Below are 22,596 nucleotides of genomic sequence, written 5' to 3'. Positions count from 1 at the left end.
GTGCTGTCTTGAAGGCGGAGGTTACTTCTCTGAGATTTATTGTACAGGTAAGAAAGTCAGAGAAACATTTTATAATAGAATTCGCAGTTTTAGTAAAAATGAATAATTTTATAGCATTGAAAACCAGTACTGTTTCAAGCCAGTTTCGCCAAAACGAAGGATTTGTGTTTCGTAATTATTCCTTCAAGCTTAGGAAATATTTAGGGAACATTTAATTTCGGTGTTCAAAAATGATCCAATTCAGCATATTTGTTTTGCAACATTTTCGCGAAATTTACACAAAATGCCATGGAACTTATTTCATTTAACTTAGAAAAGGGTGATGGATATTTTATTAATCTAACGTATAAAAAGAAAAATTTCGAATTTTTAGCACACTTCTAAGCCTAGCACAGAGAGTGTTTTAATCAATTCTCTATATTACATCGAAAAGCTTATAACTGGAACTGTAGTTATGCTAATGAGTACTTTGATAGCGAACTAATCTAAAGCGCGTTACTTAAAAAATCTGATAGATTCCCCGGAAAAAGTTTCATCTTTAAATAAAGTAACGTATTAGCCTCTTAACTACGACTTTTCTCCAAGAATAATCTGATTGCTTGATTAATTGATTATAAAAATGTACGCAGCTAAAGCCTTAGAATGGGAAGTGCTTCTTTTCGACGGTACATAGGAGTAAAACCTACGCAACTAGCTGTTTACTAGAAACTGATTTCAACACCAAAATCATTTTCAACGAGTTACAATTCATCCTGTAACTAGCGTACAAAATGATAAGGAAATTCAGAGAATTGTATACATCTTCCGACTAATTATTTTTAAGACTCATTTAAAAATCTTGTTTTGTATATGTGAATATTTTATCTAAAACGAATGGAGCGAAAAGAATAGGAAAATATTGATTGTGCTTTACCTCGCCTCCATCGCGGCTCTGCGAAGCTATACTGCTTGATTTCTTTGTACCAGTTTCGAACGATCTCTTTTGCACTTGGGACGGAAGTGATCAGATCGATGCTGCACAAGTTCTCCCCGATATCTGAAAATTAACAAAAGTTTTAATGCTATTATTGCAGACGATGAGTAACTCAATAATTACATCAAGGTACAAAACAACACATTACCTACTAGCATGCCAAAGAACGAAGAAAGAATGTAAATATCAAAAATGCTCCAAAACTTATGCAAATATAAAGGAATTGAGAAAACATACGAAATACAATGTAATCTGCATTATTTATTCTGTTTTAAGATACATTTTACCCCGTGTAAATATCGCTAAAATTAAGATAAGTCTTAAAATCGCGAATTTTTTTCGAAACAATTGATGATTTAATTATGATATCTGGGGGTATGTAGCCAATTGTAATTACTAAAAGTTTTAATTCGAAAATTATTTAACTATATCATAAGAACTCTTAAGTAATTAATATACTTTTAAAAGAATAGAAATCCGGTTATTGACAGCAAACTGTCACAGATATTTACCTTCCTAACAATAAAGAAAATTTAGGCGTCAGATTGGCAGGTGCAGGTAAAAGTACAGGGGGACACTAGCGATATACCATAGGTCAAATAGCAATGCGAGCTAAAAATTGCAAGGTTTATAACAGCGCATAAAGAAAAGCTTAAGTTCCGTCGAGGAAATGGGCATCTGGAGCTTTCCAAAGAATCTACAGTTTAACCGGTTATAATAAATCGTGAAATCCCACTATACATACCGTATCCATTATTTATTAAATATAATGACTTAGGACAAAGAGAGATTAAAATACAATTTCAATACAATTTGAAATTCATAGATTTAATTGAGAACATTTGCTTTGATGTAACAAAATAACAGATAAATATAATGAGATAGATATAATAAGCACTGGGAGCGCGGTGTTAGAATAAACTGAACTAATCATGGTTCATGGAAAAAGGAGTGCCACTTTTAATTACTAAAAGTTTTAATTCGATTTTATATATCTAGTACTGACGAAAGGAGCGAATTCCTCTACTCTCAAATCTACATACATGTCACTGATAAAACCCATTTTGGAAATATAGTTCGGAGATTTGTTTCTCCTACCAGCCTGGCTAAACTTGAACGTGTTCAATTGAGTGCAGCTGGCTTACGCAACAGCTTGTAAGATCTCATTCTTTTAGCTATCATCCATGAATACGATCTTAGTAATAAGCCAGGTGAATTCTCGCACAGGCTTGAAGAAATAGCACGCAGAGAAAGGGTTTTAATTTCTCTTTTATTTTATTAAACGCTTTAACAAAAATGCAAATACTTCGTGCTCACAATAATACCGACTACATGCTGTAAGAACTTAAGACTAATTTAACAATAATTTTAAACGGCAAAAAGTACTCCTGGACTGCTTAAAACTAATAGACTGATTCAGCAACCTACACCGGCGACAGACTTTAATAAACGGACAAAAGGCGTATCGACAACTAAGATTAATAGCGAGGAGGACAGAATAGCAACGTATGCTATGCTAGTGAAATCACGCTCTGTCTATCTTTCTCTTTTCCCCCTGCTGAAATATTTTTCGTCAGCTTTCACTTAATTTGCATTCTGGCGAGGAAATGCTAGGAGAAATGAGGAGTTCAGAAAAGATAACAAAAATTAGAATAATTGGTTATTCAACTAAGGGAAACTCTACAAGTTACCCGACTGAAATAGCCCTCTTTGAATGTGATACACAACAGTTGAATTTGAGAGGCAAAGCTAAACTGTCAAAACACTTTAATAAACTATACAGTCATGGTACTCTTAGACGTACCTCTCTACTTCATAATTAAGTTTGTAGTCAAAGATTAAAAAGAAACAGCCATTTTTCTTTGGCTTATCTTATAGGTTTAACAGAAACAAATGTTACAAGATATTCACTGAAACTTACTATTATCCCAATGGAAGGACTTCCTGGCATCTATTTTCACACAGACTTAACGTCTTACCAACGAAACAAAACACGATTTACTAGATTATTTTCCTCAGATTACACTGGAAACTTTAAATGACATTCCCTCTAATGCTCTCAGATTTTTACTGAAGGCAGTAAAAATGGAATGGAATTGCGGTAGCGGAGTCTTCATTAGAACACTTATTGATAGTTTTAATATTAAGACTAGAAACCCTGATCACTATTTTGTTCTTCATATTGAGCTTATAGCAAATGAGGAGGACCTTAAGGCTGCATATACTAGCAATCCCTACAAAGATATCTGGATTTGGACTGACAGTCCCAGTTCTACCCAGCATCTATAAATTTGGCCTCGTATGGGTTATAAGACTTCACTCTCTATTTTGACTTTATTGCAAAAGATTCTCTTCTCATCAGGATGTACATCTGTAATGGATCCCTTCATATACTGGCCTCAGTGGTAATGAACGGCTGATGCCCTAGTTAAGGAAGGTACTTTAATGACTCTGGCCACCAGCACCCTGACCTTTTTGGAGATCTGCTCGAGAGTTAAATCCACTGTTGCCTTTTCCTGGCATTCTCCTTCGATTCATGACTGGTACTATTGGAGGCAGCCGGGAGTGGCTATTGCTTCTGAGGGTAATCGTGCTCAATAGACTACTTAGGCAAAGCTACTAACTGGACACCGGAAATGCCTTAAATCTGACCAAGGAAATAAGATCTACTTCATCTGTAGGAAACAGATTGCTGATCATTTCATTTTTGAACATCTTCTCATCTGTTTGGGACTTGTAGAAGAGGATATATTGAAACCTACCTTCGTTTTGAATTTATTGACTGCTCTTGGACTCATAAATCTGGTCTAACCTAATGGCTAGCCAGTTAGGATCAGTGACAACAGCACTGAACTAATAATACTCAGAAAGTAACCACGAAGTCAAATTATTTGATAATAACACAAAAAAACACTGTAAGTAAGGATCTGCGAGCTCAGCGTTTATGACTTTTGACAAAAATGCAGGTATCAATGCCGAAAAATTTCTACGACAAAAAATCCTGTTTTACTTTATAATATTCGTTACACCTGAAAATCTTAATTTCGGAAATTAATGATTTGCTTAGTATGTTTCTCGCATTGTGATTAAAAGACGGTACCTAGAGCCATTAAATTTTGAATAACGTAATCTTCCACTGAATATGGGCATCTGAACGCCCGGATTTGGAATTTGAAATTAGTTTTATTATCGATTTCACATTTTGAAACACTTTAACGAATCTGTATTTAACAAACTCAAGAATTTCAAAATGAGCAATGGCAAAGTGTACAGAGAAAAGGTTTTTATCTCCAGCGCGCGAGACTGTGTATCGGAAATTATAAAGTAAATTTTTTTTAATTAAAACATTTTTAGTTTAAAATTAAAATTTATTTTAAAATTATTTTACGATATTGCTCTTGAACTCAATTTTATGGTTTAAGTGCAAAGAACATGATATTGAATAAATAAAGGTAACATACAAAAAGTTAAAAAAATGCCCTTGGTGCGTAATGTAAAATTTGAAAGCTTTCAGATTTTTTTATATTTTTATATTTTTAAATTTTTTCATTTATTTATCATTGTTTTAATTTTGATTGTAAACTATTCTTTGGAGTATTTAACTGAAATTTTAGTGTTATTGTTATTATTCGAACAACCAACTGTCGCGTGTGTGTTTTATTTTATTTTGTTTTATTTATTTATTTATTTATTTAATTTCAGTCTCTTTCTTTGAAGGGAATAGGGATAAATAGGGATAGTCTGAAAACTGTAGAAGATCTAAAGGTCAATTCAATAAGCGCAGTTCAGGAAATTACATACAATTCATCAAATTCTATGCGCAATGTTGTGAAGAGAGGCTTCCAACGTGCACTGACGTACGCATCTTTGCATTTCTAAGTGTGAGTAATATTCGCAGCGCTTGCTTAAATATTATGATCTTAAAATGTTAATTCAGGAAACAATAGGATAGTAAGTAAACTTACTTTACATGACATACAAAAGTACGAGATATGTAGTAAGCAAATTAACAAGATAATTTCTGAAGCTAGATTTGGAGACCACACCTCGAAGAAATGTTCATCGTATAAAGAAGTTTTTCGGTTCCTGTACGACATACAACTAACTCATTTTTGAAATGAAGGTATTCTGATGTTCATGAAACTAAAAAGATTTCTGTATAAATGAGTTCTTGAAAAAGGTTAATTGAAAAAGAACTAACCTATCCTTCTGTTTCTTTACCTCTAACACCAAGGCTTCTTGCTTTCGGTTATATGAATATATAATCGAAAGTTTAACTATATTAGTTACATAACTATATCAGTATTTTCTGATACTCAAGCCTAGAACAATGATTGAGCTTTCCTAAGCTTTTTATTTTCCTAGAGCTCGGAAATTTGTGAATTAATAATTGATTGATTTCTGTAGTTTCGAGATTCCCTTTAATAATTTCCAGGAATCTTCAAATTCTATGTTTAAAAAAAATAAAAGTTTATTAAAAATAAGACTGTTTTAAGTACAGAAAAAATTAGGGAAAAAAAGAGAAATAAAAACAAAAATATTAGATACTTATATTTTCCCCTTACTTATTATTGAAAAATAATAGTATTTACTCTAAAATTAACGCTTTAACTATCGATGTTCTAAATTAATGCCAGTTTTTTCTATATAGATCACCGGTTCAAACAAACAGTATATTAATTTATTAACTAATAGAGTGTTGTGTTGCGTGTTTAGTAGATATATCTGCTGACTAGTCCTTTATGTCCATATAAAAATTGCAGAGATGTGAGAGCTCCTTCCTTCTTGTTGTGTAAATACCCTTTTTAACTACTTTCAGCAATTCCAGGTTCTATTAATAATACATAACGTATTTCCTTTACAGAATTTACACCCAATTCTTGAGCTTTTACATTATCATCTATATCAAAAACTAATGGTCATGAAAAAAAACCCTGTAACAACACGTATACGATAACATCGAGAGTTAAAGTATTAGAAAAATTAGAAGTCTATAAAACTTCATTTTGGTCTCCAAAAACATCTTCTTCATTCTGTATTATAGCAGGTGGATTAGATTTTATTCAATTGTATTTTGTAGTAAAATGTCTGCTCGTTTTTAAAGCATTTTCACAGGTGGTTGATGCGCCTTCGTTCCAAGAATCTTTCGAGAAACGAGTCGTATCAAAAGCATTCAACACTAGTACTTTAGCTCACAAATATTATAAGATATTTCTCTCGCCTTCTTAGCATGCCTTCGTGTTGTGGTGGTCTGCACGCCAGTCGCGAATTCCAGAGGTCCGTGGTTCGATTCCTGGCTAAGGCGTTGCATATTTTTCAATCTCTCTTGCTTCAAAAAAATCCTAATGTCTCTACACTATAGTTTTTCTAAAATAAAAATGTCAGAATGAAACGTTTCACTGATTGTGAAATTTTCAAAAATGATTACAGTGGTAGTTAGGAGATGAATAGTCAGCAACATTTCATTCATATCCTATCTGATATAATTTCATTGACATCAGAAATCTAGCTTATCGCTCAGTTTGACTCACATAATGAACAGAGTTTCTTATCATAAAGTATCTGATAATATATAAATCATTCATAAAGTATCTGATAATATTCAAATTATTCAAGCTTTTCATTAAAATTTCACAATTGTATTTGTTCACAGTAAAATTCTATAGTCATATTTTATATCCATTACATGGATTTAAATCTGTATTGTTATATAGGTTGATTTTATGTAAGTTTTACAGCCATATATAACAAAACTAATTTGTCTGTATTATATGCTGTTTATCCATGGCAATACTTCATTTCTAGTATCATCGATCCCTAGAACATTCAGAAATCAAGTACAGTGAAACCTCGATTCACAAATTCAATTCATTCCTGAAAACCCTCATTCAACCGAAATGTTCATCAACAGAAATAATTTTCCCTATAGGAATTAATTTAAAATGAATTAATTCATTTTCGGACCACAGATGATCGCTTATTACACTTCACAACAGTACACGCTTATAAACCAAAATGCGCAGGTTTATATCCCAAAATCAATGGAAGTCAATAAAATAAAGCAAAAAAGATTAAAACTACGTTAAATAAATAGAAAAGAGGAAAACGCAATTTAATTTTACTTATTTCTAAGAAGGAGAGTGGTCAGCATTAATAGGAAATGATGAGGAATATGTTGCCTCTTTTTTTTTTCGGGGGGGGGGGATGCGAAATTTGCTTCCAAAGGAAAACAAAGTTTCTTTAGAACCTGCATTCTTTTATCTTCCCATTATCTTTAAACTCCACTCTTCTTGAGACACACTGGGCCCGTGTTTCGCTCAAAATTTTGTAGAGACATTAGGTATTTTTTGAAAGCAGGAGAGATGAAAAATTATCCAATGTGGTTTCTCATTGGCTGCGTTTAAAAATGTTTGAGACATAGCACTGTCGTCAAAAATACTTAGGCTGTAGCTCGTTACTGTTTTCTTCTGGTGCTATTGTCACTAGAAAAATTTGCTTCTTATCCCACTTTGTAAAAATTTCCCGAATCAAAGAATTACGATCATTTCCCCCTTCTTCTTCTGAAGACATTTCTTCCACAATCGCTTTTCATAGCTATTTTGGAAGTTGTTGTAGTCCTTTCTTATCGAGCTTATTTTTATTATCCTCTAGTAATTTCTCAATGTCTTTAATAGTGATTTCCTGGTCATGGTTTTGTTTATAAGATAACAAAAATGACCTAAGTGTCAAAGCGCTCGACGTTTGTGCCTACAGCTCAATATCACTATAATTAATTCCAGATCGAATTCGTGGTTCTGTATGTCACTTACTTCCAGGCTTCGTTAACGATAGTCAAGCAATGTAAAATATTACGATGTTTTCAGGAGCCCCTGAACACTAATTAAATGACGCAGACTATCTCAAATCAGTTTTGAAAATCATATGCTGCTGACTTGCTTTCCCAACTCGAGACATCCTTCGAAATCTGAAGCCTTTGGGAACCGCAGTGAACCATTTGGGACCATGAAGTGAGGCATTCAAGATCCGATGTTCTACTGTATCTCCTGTATGTTTTAAACAGGAATCGCTTTTGTGTAGTAAACAAATAAAGCTAACATAGTCAAACTCCTCTATAACAAACCCCCATATATAACAAACGAACCTTTTTGTTCTATCTAGTTTCCTATAGACTTAACATAATTCTATATTGTTCGAGCGAACCTCCAAAAATATGAAAATCGAATACAACGAACTTTTTAGATATCTTCGATTGAAACTTTATTTTGTATTTTTTATGTTTTGCTTTACAAATTTCAGCAAGTTTTAACAAAAAATGACTAACTGTTAAAATTCACATTTAGTAAATTAAAATGCACAGTCCTTCAGTAAAAACCCATAGTTGCTGAATGGTTAGGTCTTTTTAATATTGGTAGTTCAGTCTAGTTTGGGTTCGATTATAGGTGAACAGACTGCCTGTGTGGTTTAATTTCGTGATTTTTCCCATTAGTATATAAGGTATTTCTCCCGCCTTCTTGGCACGCCTTCGTGGTGTAGTGGTCAGCACGCTCGGCGCCTATTTGTGAAGTCCGCGGTTCGAGTACCGGCGAGGGCGTTGCTCATTTTTCACCTCTCCTAATTTCCAAAAAATCATAATGTCTCTACAGACGTAGCAAATAAACATAGACCTCCGATCCAGGTCCGACTTGCGGACCCATGCGGACTTGTATATCTATGGTCCTGGGGGCCTCATACTCGAGGGCGCTACACCCGCAGTCTCCCCTCGGCTTTGTACACAGCATTGGGCAGAACAAATCGTAGATATGATTTTACTTAATTATTTTTCCTCCGGGCACCACTCCATCGGCAGCGTACGTCGTAAAGTGAGTTCTGACCACTCTGTCAGTCCCCTCCACGAGAATTGAATGGAGTCAAACCCCCGGGGATTTAGTCGACGATCTCCCATCTAGCTCCACCACAACCGACGGAACAGATACGACAGTACCAGTACGGTCCCTGCCAAGCCTGAATCCGCCTTAGACTGAACTAGGGCTCTAGTCTTGTGAAGTCAAATTATGTGCCCCCATGGCTGAGACTGCCTAAGTAGATATCCTAGCCAGTACTTCGGAGGAATTCTCCTGAGTCAAAACCGTTGGGGGGGGGGGGAAATAATGTCTCTACAGTGGCGCCCGGACTTAAAAAAGGTGGTGTATGATGATTTTCCACAGCCAGGATTTGGCGACTGGATCCCCTAATTCCCAGTAGCCTTTTAAAAGTGGAAGTATATAAGGCATTTCCCCCCACCTTCTTAGCGTGCCTGCGTAGTGTAGTGATCAGCACGTTCGGTGCGTATTCGAGAGGTTAGGGGTTCGAGTCCTGGTGAGGGCATTGCTCATTTTTCGCGCCTGTTGCTTCGAAGTAACGTAATGTCTGTACAAGTAACCCGAATACGAACCGCTTCTCAGAAAGTCTTCCATTAAAGTATTTCTTCTTTTAAACAGGTAGCCCTCGTGGGTTTGCTGTATTCAAGTTATATAACCTACTCTTTCCATAAAGGAAAAGATCTTTATATTATTTTTCTCTTACCCCCACTTTTCTCTGTGTAATAAACAATGGCTCTAACAGACATGTATGGCATTCAGCTCTAGGAGAACGAGAACAGAATAAGCATATCCTAAGACACCATATGGTGTAAATAACCATTGAACCGAAAAGAAGTCAATGAATTCTCTGATTCCTTTGACTGGGCTGCCAAATAGAATTCTATTCAAGGCTGATGCTATGATCGAAATTTTGAAATTTTTTCAGGTAAAGAGACAGTAGTGAATCTTATAAGCTTATGGTTTAAAATTGATTTTTCTTTTAGGAAATGAAACATTTTGAGGTTTATCGGTTCGTTTTGGTTAAGTTTAAACCCTCTCCGAGTTCTGTTCTCCGAATAGGGGTTTTGGATACTTTAGTTCTTTTGCAAGACCTAAGGTCTTCTTTATAGAGGTTATTGAATTTTTGTATTAAAACCATACGTATCTTGGGGGAAATGATCTACTGTGAATAGATAGAAGATAAGACACTAGAGGAAGCTACTATCACTCTTTTTCATCTTTTCGAGAACAGCAAAATCCTCACATACGTGTATTTTTGGCCAAACTCTGTGCACTCTGCTTTTGTAGCAGAAATCCTCCACATAGCAAACTGCAAACTTAAGGCTTTTTCACTGAAGGTAAAGCGAACAGTATTAAAAAAATACACAATGGATATAGCCAAATCGATGTCTTCCATGGATACAGTGCATCTAAATCTTTAGTACCATACGGAAAAACTGAGGTTCGATCATTTCTGGACACAGAAAAAATTTGGAAAAGAGGAAAAAATTTGGAAAGGGCAAAAGATATAGTTTAGGGATACAGAAGGGAAGCATTTTTGAAATGGCTAGCCATTTAAAGAAGCTATCACGCCAGTTTCTGGATAAATGTTTCAAACAAAGGCCGATGGACATACCAGACTCCAGAGAGAATTGAATAGAAAGAACAACAAATTTAATAACTGCGCGTAATAATAATAGCAATTAAATCTTAATATGATTTTTAAATAGGTTTGTTATTAATTTCTTTTGATATATATAACAATGTTAATCAGTATTTTTCTTTATTCAGCCATTAATTTTTGCGTGTTTTTATGAGATAATCAATTTTTCTTATTGGATCGGATGTAGCGAGCCAGTGAATATAACGAACCAGATTCCCGGTCCATTGAATTTAGTTATAGAGATCGATTGTAATACGCAATTAAATTATTTTAAGTTCCAAATAGAACAAAACGCCATCAATATGCTTTCTTTTAAGAAAGTTGAACTTGTTTAGAAAATCGCTTCTTATGCTAAAATAAAATAACTGGAAATGATTATGTATTGGCAGTTTTTGCAAAAAGATGTAATATTGAATGCGTTTCCTGATCCCAGAACTTTACTAATTAATTTTCGTATTTATTTTACACTCGGATTATGTATCTTTAGTAACTAAGTATTCCCAGTCGCGCATACAGTGCAAGTTCTTAGCAAAAATAGCATAGTATTTGTTATGATGCATTACTTAGAGAAAAAAAAAAAAAAAAAAAAAAAAAAATGTGCAATATTCTATACATTCAAGGAGGAAATCATTATTATAAGGTTAAGAGAATATATATTTTAACACATTGGAAATCAACAACTTTTCTACATTAATTACTGAATGATTTAGTATAATGTGACAGAGCAATGAAATTTTAAGAAACGTAAAATTTGCAATAAATATTTTTTTCTTAAACGTATATAAGGCATTTCTATAATAACACTTCAAAGGAGATTACCAACAGCTCAATATTTACAACATAAGATTTCTATTCATGAGAAAGCATGTAAATATTACGTAACGGTTTTTTTATGTGACTAGTCTTATAAAGTCTCAAATCAAACATACTACATATCAATAGGCTTAATGTTTATTGGCGCGGTTACTACTCCTATTTTTGAACCACACGTCACACTATTTAAAACCATGTAAAAGGCTAGATAATTGCAGATGATTAATTGGCTTTTAAATTTAATCATAACAATGTAGTTCATTTCAGAAGTACGGTACTTCATTTCATTTCTCCACTTACTAAGTAAACGTTCACAGTACTCTAGGTGTCCTTTGGCAGCGATGGTCTCGGCCCAGATCTGCGCACCGTCTTCTAGCTCCGGTAAAGTCGTAAGCGGAGGGCTGTCGTGTAACTGGCGATATCTGTTGTGAGCTGATACCATGTCTTGTCGAAAAGCTTCTACGTCCAAGGTCAACTTGTTATCCGGAGGATAAAAGCAGGAATCATCCCAATCTGAAAAGAGAAATGACTTATCTTTACAATGGGAAAACACACAGGATTAATTACTCCCTTCCCTGCAGGTATTCCATTGCATAAATATTTGATTTCGAACATCAGAAAGTATTTAAAGGTTTACTACTGCTTAATTAAAGCATCACTTGAATTTACGTATTAAAGCCTGGTAATGTTTATTATTCCCCATTAAATAAAACAAGAAGGAAATTAGTTTCATTCTCGTTCACTTGAATCAGAAACAATAAAATGTTTTTGAAATATTTCTGCTTTTCTTGTAGTACTCAATAAGCAGTTATGTAAAAGGGGAAATTATAGGAATAACTTATCCTTATCACCCATCCTCAATAACATAATAAAATCCAGTTGAAAATAACTGAATAATATCAATTACGTATTTTAATACATTTATATCGAAGATGTGTCAGAAATACGGTTATACGTTTGATTGCATCATGTGATAGCAGTTTTATGGCTCTGGAAAATAAGATAGTGTAATTAAAAGCCAATTTTTCAAACTGAAGAAGAATATATAACAATACCAACCGGACACACCAGACTCAATACATTTCTTTTTTCCATGGTATCTATGACCTAAATTTCAAATGGGGTAATTAATCACCTAGGCACCAGTAAAACGAAGAATTCCATTTAACGTCTTAAAGCACCAATAAAAATTCAGAGAGTGGCCTAATTTCGCCAGCTTATTACTATTATTATTGTTCTTTATTTTAAATCAACATATTTTAGCCTCTTTCTTTATTTTATTTCTTTCTTATCCTCTTTCCTTGTTTTTCTAACTCAAAATTGTAGCGAACATATTCCGTTAGATTCATATCTGAAAAAAAAAAAAAAATTCTTGAATTTATTTTCTCGGCTGCGGGTATTAGTTCGGCGTACTCGAGTTAACTCAGCTGAAAGCATTTAGAGGTTAATGAATACATAATCTTCATTTCACAAATGTTTGTAATATTTAACGCTGCCACAGCAGCCGACCACACATATATGTTTCGAAGCCATCGTTCATCGCTACACAGTCATGGACCTTATAAGAAATACACTAACCCAAATGGGTTTTCTCTCTCGTCTGAGGCATTCCCGGCTGTCACCTTGATCAAATCCGAAGGAGTAGGGACGACTTGCAGAAATTTAACAGTGGTTGCCTATTGCAGCGTGTATAATTGTCAAGAAAAAGCTGGTTGTAGCGCCTCATTTCACAAATTAGAATTTCTCCATATTTTTATTTTTGAAATTGAGATTGATTTTTAAAAATTTAGCATATTTATGAACCGTAATTAACGTTCCAAATAATTATAAAGCTATTGCATGCTTTCAGGGCTGGATATTTTTTTAGCTTTTCCTATGCTGTAAGGAAATTTGTAACCACTTGTTTTAGAAAACAATATTTTAAATCTGAACTAATAGAAAATTTCAAACAAGCAATTTTCATTTTTTATCCTTTTTATTGGTGTAAATTAGTAAAAAATACTAAAATATTTAAAAACGAATTTTTGAAAGTTTTGTTTAAAATTCTAAATTGTGCTGCTTTTTTAAAAATATAGATGAATATTACAGCACAATTTCTATAAAGGAATTTTATTTCAATTATATTTCATAATACATCATGGTTATAAACACTTTTGACTCCTTGATAATTTTTATACATTTAATTCTAATATTAAAAGTGTTTTTAACCTTAATAATTAATTTTGCTTGTATTTTATAGCGATTACTTTTTAAATTTATTTTTAGCTCTGCATAAGATTTTTTTTTTTATTTACTGTTAATTTAATTTATTAGCTTAAAGGGGCGGTAGCGTAGAAAGGCTATTAGTTTTGAAGCGGCATTTTGAGCTGTTTTACTATAAATGTCCGTGTCTCCTTGCAAATTGTTGTTACCAAATATTATCGCCCTGTATTTTATTTAAAGAAATTAAATAATGAAGAATCTGCATGAATACATGTATGTTTCTCGCCCTGTGACAAAAACGACAGTATCTAGAGCCATCAAATTTTGAATAACGTAATCCTCCACCCTAACATGGGCATCTTTACGGCTGAATTTCGAATTTGTTTTAATCTATTTCATATTTCGTAAAACTTTAACGAATTTTTATTAACAAATTCAACGAGTTCAGAGAGAGCACTGTACGGAAAATAACAGTTTTATCTCCAGTGCAGAAATTCTAAAGATATGCTGTTTTCAAATGTATGTGATTTACGGGTGAAGAACATGATATTCAATAAATACAGGTAACACACAAAATGTTAAAAAAAATGTTCCTTTTGGGCGTAATATAAAATCTGAGTGCTTCTAGATTTTATTTTACCTTTTTTTTTTTTTTTTTTTCCCTTCATTACACTCAGAAAATTGTATGCTCCGAATTTTATAAATGACTAAAATAAATATTCCACTTTATTGTTAATAATTTAATGATGGTATAATCAAATAAATTATTGTTTTGTAATGTTATTATAGTTTTGAAAATCACTGCCTGAAAATGGTCATTAAATTTTTTAAAAAAAAGTTATCAGGTCCTGTTTAATTTTACCTTATTTATTTCAAAGCATCACGTATTATCAATCTTATTTAATTTTACGTTATTTGTACGCAAAATTAAGTTCATAAATTTTGTGGCTAGAGTTTTTACCGTTTTACCAAAGTAAAGATGTTTGTACAAGAATTACGCGTGAAAAAATGCGCGAAATGCAGTAAAAAGTGCTTTAATGAGATATATTAAATCCTATTTGGAAAACACTGTGGATTTCATAATCTCATCACTATACAACGTATTACATTTAATAATTAAAAAGAGTTATGTGATACAAACGCCATAGGTTTCAGTGTTAAAGTAAACCAGATCGTCCCTACTCTTTCTTGCCGACTGTTCGGTGACGCGCGCCCCCGCCCACTGGGTTAATTTATGTCTTATAAGGTCCATGTACATAGCACAACTTTTGTTTTTTTACATCCTACGATTGGCGAACAGTTTTTGCTATTTTGTCCCTCCCCCCTCATCACCACGTGACTAAGACGTCGTAACTGCTGACTGGCTCAAGCGGGAATGCTATAATTTCCTGAACGTTGCTAAATGAATACAAAACTCACGGATTATTAGTAAATGTTTCCGCAGTCATTACTGATGTTGCTGTATTAGCACTACCAAGAATTCATCCAAAAGGTTAAATTTCTTCTGGTAAGCAGTCGTTTTCCCCACTTTCCCGCAGATTATAGAAATACAGTACACTCCCGATTATCCTTGAAAAAGGGTGGCGCGGCCGCCGCGGATGACAAAAATCGCGGATAATCCGAAGAAAGCTAAAAACGGGTATAGCAAAAGAGAAAACAGTCATTCCAACTTTGAAAAATCGTTTTATATAGAATAAAACGTAAAATAAACAGCAGGAAATATTTAACTAACGCTTAATATTTTAGTATATCACTCAAAACTAACCTAAAATGCATTTTGTTAATGAAAACAGAAAAGTGCTTTGTACTTACGAGAGGCATCAAGGATACACATAAAAATTTAAACATATGTACTGTTTTAATACCGTAATGTATTATGTAATTACAAGCGCATAACTGTAAAACTACATCTTTTAGAAGAAATCAGTCATTTGCGTTTGCTTCTTGCTTTGGAAGCATTTTCTCTTGATCCGAGATTGCATTTTTCGTAGCATAAGTTTCTCGGCCAACTCCGCGTCGTCTTGTTCTTCCAAATAGCTTCCGTCGACTTGTTGCAAAGCCGCTTCGTGAGTCTTCCGCATCTGCACAATGGGCTCTTCTTCGCCTTCACTTCATTCTTCTTCATTCTCGGTCTCTTCCCTTGCTTTCTTCATAATTCCGTCATCTGTCAAGCGTTCGAAGCCAGGTTCGTTGACGTTACACTTCAACGACTCGTTAATGTTTTCAGCATCGACGTTCTCACCACCCGCAACTGTTTTCACCATATCGGCAAGAGTTGCCGTGGGCGTGTCTACATCTTCATTCTCTTCTTCAAATCTCAAAGGGGTTAGGTTGTTGTTGGCTTCAACATTAGGCATGAGTTTTCTCCATGATTTATGAGGATTGACGGTTTCACTGAGTCCCATGAAGATGCAATATCGTAGATGCTGTCCAAGAATGTGTAATGTCTCCAAACTCTTTCAGATCATAACCTTCTTCAATTTTGGTCATTAGCAGCTTGGTTCGGTATGTTCTCTTCATTGTTGCAATGACTCCTTGGTCCGTGGGTTGGATTAGCGCAGGAACGTTTGGGGTGGGGTAAGAAACGTTGCAAAAATTTGTCCATCAGAAGACTTTAGCACGCTTGTTGCTGGGTGAGAAGGTGCGTTGTCGATCAATAGCGCAGCTTTTTCAGGCAGGTTTTTCGATTTAGGATGTTTACACACTTGAAGAACAAAGATTTTTTCGAACCATCTTGAAAAATGTGTCGCTTCATCCATCCCCCCCCCTTTTTTTTTTTTTTTTTTTTTGTTAAAGTAATCAATGGGCAACTTTTCTATCCTTGTGCCTTTGAAAGATCTCGGTTTTTTTTTAACTTTTCATTGACAACAAGTCTAAGTTTATGTCCATCGGTAGCGTTACTGCAAGACATGATAGTGATCGTTTCCTTGCTGCTTTTATGACCCGCCGCTTTACTTTCACTTTCAGATGCTAAAGTGCGAGTGGGAAGATATTTCCACAAAAGTTCCGATTCGTCGGCATTGTAAATTTGTTCAAAAGATAGCTCTTCATTAAAAAAAAATTCTTTAAATTTATGGTGGAAATCATCGGCTGCTTGCTTAACTTTTAAACAGCGACACGGAATTCGAGAAATTGGACTTCATGAGGAGAAACTTAGTGCTGGTCACCACTAAGTTTCTCCTCATGAAGTCCAATTTCTCGAATTCCATGTCACTGTTTAAAACGAATCAACCAGCCCGAAGACTCATCAAAATTTCCTTTCAGGCCTAACAACTCAAAAAAGGTTTTTGCCTCGCCGCAATGATAGGACCATTTACAGGAGTACCCTCTTTTCGAACTTGAGCTAACCACTCTGTCAATGCCGTGTCTAGCTCATCAAAGGTAGAAAGAACCCTTCATAGTTTTTCGCGTTTTCATTGCGGAAGCACTGTCCGACATTGATGCAAAGTTCACCAGTTTGTCTTTCTGCTTTAGAATTTCACGCGCTGTTGTTTCCGAGATTCCGTAATCCAATTCCATCTGCTGCCTTGTAGCGCCGTTTGCTACTTTGGAAATTAATTCTAGTTTTTGCGCAATCGTCAACACAACCTTCTTTTGTTTTCCTGACATTTTAAATCGGTAACGAAAAACACAAAACCACAAAACACAAGCACTGAACACAATAAAAGATAAGAAATTAACTCCGACCGGGTCGCAAACACTATCAGGCTTAAATTAACAATGGCGAGTGGGAGGAAGTGGACGTGTCAGTAAGATTAAGACGAGAGAGGGCGGTGGAGCGGGCACTGCAAGGGTGACTAAAAAATCACTTACTCATCAGAGGAGAAGGTTCCGAGAAGGCCAGGGATATTTTTGCCATAAATAAGCACGATGTTTAGCAAATTTAATGTTTCGCTCAGTTTTGTAAACATTTTTATCTTCTTTGATGTACGCTTGTAAAAAAAAAATAAAATAATAAAAAAAAAACTTTGTGCGGCAGGCGCGGATAATCCGCTCCGCGCATAATCCTCCCGCGGATAATCGGGAGTCTACTGTACGATGATAGGTTAAAGTCACATCTTACCAATTTCATAACTTCGGCATCATTTAGGTACATTTGTAAGTATTATTAGTTGCAGTAAGCTTATCGTCATCTTGGCTAATGACGTAATCGCAGACACGTGATTCTTACTTGAAATGAAAACTGGACAGTCAAATTTAACATAACACTCACCTCACCATTTCTCGGTACAATACACATTAACACACTACATTTATTTCAAACACGTTAGTCACACTTCTTGCTCAACTTCCAGATCCATGCAAGGAAAGAATAGGTTTTCCACCTTAAGTCGAATATGTTTTCACTGTTATTTCCTCCGGAATTTCTAATGTGATTTTGCACTGATATTTCATTTTGTATGTAGGAGAATCTAGAGGATTTATACAAAATATGAAATTAAAATTTCATATTTTGTATAAATTTTTATGCAAAATTAAATCGAGAAATATTCAGCAGTATAAGACAAAAAGTTGACCACTTCTTTTTACATACTTTTCTAGAATAACTAATTCCTTATTTTATCAATGGCAATTTGAAAACTCTTTGCTTTTCGAAAAGTTTTTAAAATCCTTTTTTTTCAAACCAATTTGCAAACAGCATTCTGTATCTCGGCATTCAAGGTACCCTTCAAGGTACTTTTTAAGAAGTGAAAATTTTAAGCAGTCGTTTTTGGTTACACGGAGAAAAGCTATGGGGAATGCTATATCAGAAACTGTATACTATTACTATATCACAAAATTCAGGAATTTTTCCATTGCACCAATGAGCGTGTCTCTACGGAATGAAATTTCCCCCTGGTTATAAAATAATCAAGTATCTTTACTAAAATCATTATTTCTAGAAGCACATTTCTTTCTGTATTAAACTTTGGAAATTGTTGAAGGTACTGAGAAAGGCCAATTTCTGTTCTTCAGTAAAATTTTTTAACATCACGATTTGCAAACTTTCCTGTAATACAGTCTTTTGCATCACAAGTAATACTACAGACTACTCTAAATGAAAGATTTAAGTCTGAGTAGTATCTCGTATCTTTTGCCTAATATTCGTCATAACCATTTTTTCAGTTTTTATGCCACGCAAAGCACTTTTTTTTACAGCGGTTAGATAGTTACTGTGATTCATACCATTGATTTCTAGCATTCCATTCATGAATTTGCTACAACATTCTTTCACGAGCTGAAACCTATAAATTTTCACCTTCTACCACTTACCTTTGAAATTCAATTGGAAATCATGTTTAGGTTATAAAATCGAATTGCAACTCAAACTGTACTTCTGAACCATACTTCAGGATTTGTCATTACTTTTTAATTATCACTGTCAAAACCGTTTAATTATCATTCATATAACCATACTTTCTACTTCTTACTACATATATTCTGTAATTGCATCTGCATAACACCCACTGAAATCAGGACAGTTAAAAAAAGTCTGGCAAATAAATTTCGAAAAATTTGCCGGAAATCTTACTTTTTGTTCCAACTTTGTAATTTGTATACATTTCTTTATGCATGGTTTTCTCTGGCACATTCTAGAAAGGCATTTCTTACTTTCGAGGTCTTCAGAGCCCATATAATATTATGCGAGCACAAATGAGGAGCTGCTTTGACTCAAAAGTTGGAAATACTGAAATTTACGCTCTATTCTAAACGGGCAGATACCAAATGTATTGCGCAGTCATGCTGCGTTTCGTATTTCCTGATAATTTCCTTCCGCTTTCGAATGCCTGAAGAAGGTATTTTATTAAAATATTGTCAACTCAATAATTCAGAGACATTTTTCTGGGTGTTGAATGTTTCTGTAAATCAATATTGCAACCTACCTATGCAGGATCACAAAAATTTCTTCACATTTATGCATTTGAGTAAATAATGACATGCGGTCTTAAAGACAAAGGGCAGTGCATCGTTTATGAACTTTTTTTTTCAGAATACTAAAGCTAGTCGTAAGTATGTTTAAACAATAAACATTTGCAAGTAAATCATTTGGGATGGAATTATAACTATTTATAAGAAATTATAATCATTTCTCCCATGTTCTCCCTCTCCATTCGCCGAGAAGAATGGAGTAATGCATAAAATTAAAGATCAACGTGCTCTTGTAGTGTCGTAATTAATGCATCACTCAGTCATCTGAATCGAGTTAGACTCCGGCGAGAGGACAATGAAATTTTACAGCATTTTTTTTTCTTTCAGGATCCTTAATGGTTCTTAAAAATTCTTAATGTTATATAGATTGCAGAGATTTATAAAGTTTTTTTTAATTACAATAATTAAGTTAGTAGTGCAGATATAAATTCAGTTTTTCTCATCAAGTTAAGTTCATTGGACTTTTGACATAAATTAAATAAATATTATGATAAGTTCGTAAACAACAAGAGAATCAATCACAATTTTTTTAAATTAAACTTACTAATTTCTTGATACATTATTATTAACCTTTTGTTGCATACAAATAATCTAGAGAAGTTAAACGAAAATGTTTGTATTTTTTCTACTCAAAATAACGTTAATAATAATAAAAATTATTATTTTTATTCAAATTTCGTTTTAAATAATGGCAACAGTTTGTTCACTACAGTGGACAGCATGCATATAGTACGTACATGCATACAAATCTCTTCCCAACGATTTACGGTCATGGCATTTGAAATCGTTTCCTGCCTTGTTTGCAGTGATCATTATCATCTTCTAAATGCTAATTCTGCAACTGACATGTACACTGCTCAAAAAAAAAAAAAAAAAAAAAAAAAAAAAAAAAAAAATGGGACAGTCCTATATCTCCCGTTCTACTGGGGCGATTCACGAAATTCGAATTGCGTTCTTCATGTCTCGAAAGCGCGACTTAGGATATATATTAGATTTATATATAGCACTATTCTAACATAGGTATTTTGACACAAAATCGGACTTTTTCTAACATACCAATTTTTTTACATATTTCGATTCTACGACTCAAATTATGCCAGAATACCAAGTTTTGTAAAAATCGTACGTGTAGTTTTTGAAATATTAGCTCTCAAAATTTTAGCTCCTCAATGTTAATTGAATTTGGCAAATATTTATTAATATCGCTTTTTTTATTAAACTTTTTTGATTTTTTCCCTCACATTTCGAAATTTTGGTTCATTCCAAATAAAATTTACCCATTTTTTGCGTTTTATTTTTTAAATTTCTATTTTTAAATAATTTCTATAGATTTTTCGAAAAAAATTTTGAATTATAACCTATAAAATTTTTACCATCATCTTAAAGTAGGTATATTTTTAAGCATATCTGCAAAAAATTAGACTTTTTTATTCAAAATTTTCTAAGATATACACGAATTTAGATATTTTCGCGTTTTGAAATTTGGCATCTTTTTTTTGAGCGATAATAACGCCAAATGTGGTCTATGGATTTTTGTTACACTGTATTGCCACAGCTATTTTTAACCTTAAATTTCAAGTCAAATTTTACGGAGAATTAATTATATGACATTTTTTCCCTCAATGATGCGTAATAAATATTTATTAATACTATATGAAAAGCTATTTTTTTAAATAAATTTTTTAATATTTTTTTTTAAATTTCTCTCTATCTTTTTTTTTTTTTTTTTTTTTTAAATAAGAGTAAATTTTTGTAAGAGTAAATTTTTACCTTCGGCGTTTTATCGTCTGCTACTTTACTTCGTTTAAATCGAATTGTCTAAAACTGAGAATTTTCGTTTGATGTTTATTTGAATTTTATGACATTAACTGCACAATTTATTTCTAAACAAAATGATGCTTTTGAAGTGGCTGAAAGAGCGGCTGGTACTATCATCCATATTTTTAAAGCACAGTATATTTTTATAGAAACATAAGATTTAAAATAATCATTTTTATAAAAGTCAAATTATGATATATATATACAACCCTCTAGAGACCGAATTAATGGAAGTTCAATGGTTATGTAGAAATGATCTGCAGCTACTTAATCGCTGGATAAGTCAGCAGATTCCGTGGACAAGTAAGAATAATTATATAAACGACACCCAACATTCTGAATTCAATTAACAACGAGGATACGATGTTTATTAAATGAATTCAAGAAGTTTTAAAACATAAAAAATCAACTCATTTTTTATCCTAAAATGTATTTTTGTGCGTAGCGTATTTTCATTATTCTAATTTAAAATTCTAATTATTCTTAAAATTCTAATTTAGAATGTAATTCTCAAGAACTGATTCCTAATCATCAGTAATATAATAAGTAATTATTACGGTTATTAATAAATCCTTCTTATAAATTAATTGCAAGTATTTCAAAAAACTTTCTGTCTGAATGCAAATATTTTTCTGTGCAAATATTTTTAATTTTATATTAATCAAGATTGCACACGATATTATTTATTTGCACTTCAATTCTTAACGTCAGTTCTAGTAGAAGTTACAAATCAATTATATTTAATTAAGGATTGGATTGGATTGGATTGGATTATTTAATTATGGCAAAGCACACGAGGGCTATCTGCCTAAAGGGAGGGATGCCTTCGTGGAGGACTTTCTAAGGGAAACCGGCTCGTATACACGTTACACATCGGGAAAACCTCGAAAACACCCATGCAACCAGCCTGTTCGCGGGATTTGAACCTCGGACCGAACTACCTGTGATCAGCGTCTTTACCGCTCGGCCGTTTGTGGGCCTTTATGAAATGGAAGGCGATAACTTTATTTAAAATGATTGTCAGAAATACCAAAATGTTTCGAAAAGTTGGATACTTTTTAATATACTTTCAGAATGCTTAAAGAAAAAGAGAAGAAAAATAAATTTTTTCGTAAAATTTAGTATTTGTATTTTTTTAATTTAAAACTTTTCAATGTTATGATATTTGATTCTTGCGATTTCAAAAATAAAATATTTGACTAAAATATGAATAACATTTTAAGAAACCAAATCTAGGATAAAATTGTGTAAAGCAATGGGCACAATGATAAAACTGTTTAAAGCAGTGTATGCAAGTCATCCTAAGTTTGTCGGTTATACATCTCTCTTATTTATATTTATCTTTTCTGAACGGAACATTGAAAGGCGTGTAAAACTGT

At 33.4% G+C, this 22,596-nt stretch overlaps 1 protein-coding gene across 2 annotated transcripts in view; it reads right to left on the bottom strand.

The window, feature by feature from the left end:
• Positions 1-22,596, bottom strand: part of LOC118188295 (Golgi-associated plant pathogenesis-related protein 1-like) — a 35,794-nt gene that overhangs the window by 1,617 nt on the left and 11,581 nt on the right. For both annotated transcript variants that reach the window (XM_035358708.2, XM_085820344.1), the window contains exons 2-3: positions 11,588-11,800; positions 914-1,036 (exon numbers count right to left, since the gene is read on the bottom strand). In XM_035358708.2, the coding sequence (XP_035214599.2) occupies positions 914-1,036; positions 11,588-11,800 (336 nt within the window). The remainder of the gene's footprint in view (positions 1-913; positions 1,037-11,587; positions 11,801-22,596) is intronic.

The sequence above is a fragment of the Stegodyphus dumicola genome, chromosome 7 (genome assembly GCF_044657685.1).
Source record: "Stegodyphus dumicola isolate Sdum_Otavi_A_Nest chromosome 7, ASM4465768v1".
NCBI classification, from domain to species: Eukaryota; Metazoa; Arthropoda; class Arachnida; order Araneae; family Eresidae; genus Stegodyphus; species Stegodyphus dumicola.
Note: the sequence above shows the minus strand (reverse complement) of the source record. Positions and strands in the feature narration are given on the sequence as shown.